The following is a 4,290-nucleotide window of genomic DNA, read 5'->3' on the forward strand; positions in this document are numbered from 1 at the left end:
AAGATAAAAATCAAACTAAAGAAAGGGGAAAAAATCACGACAAATCCAGCAAATTGAAGACATGTCTCAACATCTGTCCCCAACTCAATAAATTGTCATATTTCCTTTTTATCTTTTCTCAAAGATAACCTTTGACAAAAAGTATCTAGATAGAATTATCTTCTAAACTACTGCTCAACCATTCATCCACAAGTTCAATACAAAATTGTCTTTTGTTTGGAACCACTTTATACCCTATGTAAAACTTTTTGGAGTAAATTCAAACTTAGTCGTACCTTAATTTAAGTATCGAGCACCAAAAGGAACCAGAAGAAAAATATCAAGAAATGCAAAATTCCCCCACCATACAAATCTAATACAAGTTTGTTCAACTCAATGAATTGACGAAAGCCTCCATCTAATCAAAGAAGAGATGAGAGGTGCAGGTACCTCATCTTGCCAGAACAAGTAGAACATCAAAACTGATGTTTAAATGGGGTCATTTTTACTTTTATTTTTTTTTAAATAGGGTAAACATTTGTAAAAAGAAAATATAGTTAAAAGAGAAAAAAGTTGATACAAAACTTTGGGTTCCAGAATTCCAAATACAACTTCACATTGTGTTTGGAATTTTCATTGCCAACTGCTGATTTTCAAATAAAGTGGAAAAAAATCCAAAAAAAAAAAAGTGAATAATTCTCGTGGCCAAACAGGTCCCTAACAGTTCAGAACACATCCATTTCAGATTGTACTGTAAAATTTCGGAACCTTTAGGACGTTTTAATTCCACATCTCAAACTTCTTCAATCAAACTTCACAGCTAGGCACACAGCAACTGGCCAGATACCTTAGGTCAACCACAACATGTCCCAGGACGCACCAGTTTTTTTGTTTTAATCTCTCCCTACGAGCTCCCACATTCTTTTGCTCCCTTGGTAACTCGGACACACAACCTTAGAGATATTCACAAACGGGGAAAACATTGCAGAAAGTTCTCGCACAACACCATAATTCAACTGCTAAGAAATCTGTAAAATACTTGAAAGTGCTATGAAATCAGGAGAGAGAACTTGAGCATCAAAATGCCCTCTTGATTTTAGCATTTAAAAAGAATATGTCTAAGAGACAACAATGTTATGACAAACAAATAAAATGATATTTATCAGCTGACCACAGCTATTCCAAACTTAAATATTTGATAATCGAAGACCTTCATCAAAATTGTAGCAAAAGACAGCACAAGATAACCTAACATCCCATATTACTTCAGAGGAATGAACCTTGATGAGTGAGTAGCACCAATACCGGGTCTTCCATGCTTGACAGGCTTGTATGAGATTGAGAACTCAGCCAGATAGTGGCCAATCATCTCAGGCTTGACCTCGATCTGATTGAATGTCTTCCCATTGTAAATCCCAATGACACTTCCAATCATCTCAGGAACAATAATCATGTTCCTCAGATGAGTCTTGACAGGCTCTGGCTTCTCACCTTGTGGAGCCTCACGTTTCTGCATTAAAATGCTCAAATGAAAAAAGGTAGTAGCCTAAACAAACTACACTATTTCATATAAGCAAACAGAACTCATACAAGAATGGAGAGACATAAAGATAGTAATACAAATAAATCAAGGGAACTGTCATTTCAATTGAAATATGAGGAGAAAGAAAATATAGGGCATGTCGTCACTTGCCAACAACCTGGAAAAACAATCCAGACAAATCCTCAAAAATCCAACTAAAACACACTATGACACAGGGTTTCGCACTTTAGATAAAATCTCGCTGGACTACAAGCCAGAGCGAAATTTCAGGAGAAGTGCCAGCCAAGGTGATTCCTTGTTCAACCTTATGATACTATCCATGAGTAACTCAGTTGGAAGAAATTTCAGCCTCAGCTATTAAAATTTGCAGGGCAGAGTGTGCCGAAAGGAGCAACTAATTAATGTTCTATTGAACAAGTCTCAAATTCAAAGATTAACAAAAGTTAATTCAATCAAAAACAGGAAACAAAAAATGATTTTTTGATAAAATGATTTTTCCCTCTACCAAAATCTGTCAAGTACAGCTTTTCACATCAAACTGGATTGCTTGTTATCTGAAACCAACCTTCGTCTAGATAAATGAGAATGCCAAAGAAAATCAGCCTAGCAGAAGTCTTCTTTAAACAAACTGTTAGTACATATGTTCAAACCTTTATTTAAAGTCCAGCATAAGGAATTTGCACTAAAGATGTTTTACCTGGCAGCCAATACCTTATACGATCTTTTCACAGTTGTATTTTGCTTATCCATAAACTTGGACTTTTTTGGATATGTAAAAGTTTCACTGATTTGCACCAAGAGATGAATAGAGGGTTTCATTATCTGGTGGAGATATTCATACGTTGTGGAGTATGCTGATTTGAGTACAAAAAGGTCTTTGTTAAGCAGAACTTAAAGATTACACATACTCCACCGTAAAATCAAAATTAAGGTACAGCTCCAGGACCAATCTTAGCATAGTGTGCAACCATAAGCTTTTGGGATGACAAATTTCCCATAGAGAGAACTAAGCAAGCAAAAGTAAAAAGATCACATGTAAAATAGAAGAAAAAAAATTGAAAAAATAATAAATCAAAACACTTAAAGGAAATGGAAAAACAATATGCATGACCGTCCAATAAAATGTAGACCATAAGTAATTATCTCTTCATGAAATCCATTTGTCATATCAATGCAAGGCAACCATGCAAAAGACTACCTTTGCTATCACAGATCATCAAAAGAAAGCTAGAAACATTTATGTGCAGCTGAATGACTATCCTAAGCTTTATCAAATTCGATGATGTAGCATTCCAAAATATCCGGACGCCGAGAAGGGTGTAGAGCAACTACTTAAGCAGTAATATCAATCATAACACATATAAAAGTTGGTCACTAAACGTAAGATGAAAATAAATTCCATTCATGTGACAAGCAACTGAAAAGGGACTGATATGCCTACCGCCTTACGCAACTTCTTGATCAAGGCCATTGGCTTCCTCTTCAAACCTCTTTGGAACCTACAACAAATAAAAACCACTTAGCAAGAAGCATCAACAAATATCTCCACACATTTGAAGAAACTGTGCACATAAGCTAATACTTCCTCCATATCGATTTGTTTGTCCTACTTTCCTTTTTAATTTGTTTCAAAAAAGAAAGTGTCTTTCCTTATTTTGGTAACTCTTTAATTTCAACTTTCCATATGTCAATACATTTGACATATCTTTAATTTAAGAAAACAAAATTCAAAAGTCTTATTTACTTCTTTAAATTATATGCAAGTCAAAACACAACAAAAAAATTGAAACGGAGGGAGTACATATCATACTAAACATAATCTGATTATGCAGTAACATAAAAATACATCAGTAGTGAAGTTGCACTCTCTCAGTGTTTAAGTCATAAATGAAGACAATTTTGACAGACCAACCTAATTATGAATCATATACTAAAAAGACACTTGTATCAAACAATTCATTTTTGTACACAATTCGGCGGAGGGTGGGCGTAACACTAAAAGTCGTCATGTCAAAATGAAAATGTTTAAATTAACTAAGGTTGTGCTAATCTTCTCTTATGAGTTTATACAAACCTTCTGCGAGGACGAGCATTGAAGAGCTTTACGAGCTCGTCAGTGGACATGTCGAGCAGAGAATCGAGATCGACACCTCTGTAGCTAAACTTCTTGAACGTTCTCTTTCTGGGCTGTCCTGCTGCCACATCGGTTTCAACATCGGCCTGTAAAGCAAACAACAATGAGGACACAGAGGTATATACAAAAGCATCTGAATTGACACAGAAAGAGCGAAAATGTGAATGTTTGAAGAGAGTAACCATGGCTGTGGAGATGGAATCGTCAACCTCTCTCAGTAGCTAGGGTTTTTCGCGGCCGGAAAACGGAAATTGTACCTTGACAAGGATGAGAGATTTTGGGAGTTAGAAAGGATTAGTGATTGATCCGGTATGTAACCCATTGGATCTAAGCTGCAATAGTCAGGCCCAGAATTTTGTTCCAACATTATTAAATTAAGGAAAAAAAATTTACATAGTATAATAAAGAGCAAAATTGTATGAATAGCAAACTATTAATTCAAATTAAATGTTATAGTCATAGTTTATTTTAATTGTAATTCACAGCAAACATTCCCTTTTTTTTTTGCCATATGATTCGATATACAATTAGTCATTTTCGTTATACAATTAGTCATTTTATATATTTCGATATAAAATGTATAAAATGTGTTTTTGTTTGTATAAAGTGAGAGAAAAATGTATATACAAATGCA

At 34.7% G+C, this 4,290-nt stretch overlaps 1 protein-coding gene across 1 annotated transcript; it reads right to left on the minus strand.

The window, feature by feature from the left end:
- Nucleotides 1-1,032: 1,032 nt before the first annotated feature.
- LOC102587065 (40S ribosomal protein S15) lies at nucleotides 1,033-3,953 on the minus strand. The gene is made up of 4 exons (XM_006350601.2): nucleotides 3,839-3,953; nucleotides 3,597-3,742; nucleotides 2,964-3,021; nucleotides 1,033-1,489 (listed from the first exon to the last, which is right to left on the minus strand). The coding sequence occupies exons 1-4, from the start codon at nucleotides 3,839-3,841 to the stop codon at nucleotides 1,241-1,243; spliced, it is 456 nt and encodes a 151-aa protein (XP_006350663.1). The 5' UTR covers nucleotides 3,842-3,953; the 3' UTR covers nucleotides 1,033-1,240.
- Between the last annotated feature and the right edge of the window lie 337 nt (nucleotides 3,954-4,290).

Source organism: Solanum tuberosum, unplaced genomic scaffold, assembly GCF_000226075.1.
Source record: "Solanum tuberosum cultivar DM 1-3 516 R44 unplaced genomic scaffold, SolTub_3.0 scf00125, whole genome shotgun sequence".
Lineage (NCBI taxonomy): Eukaryota > Viridiplantae > Streptophyta > Magnoliopsida > Solanales > Solanaceae > Solanum > Solanum tuberosum.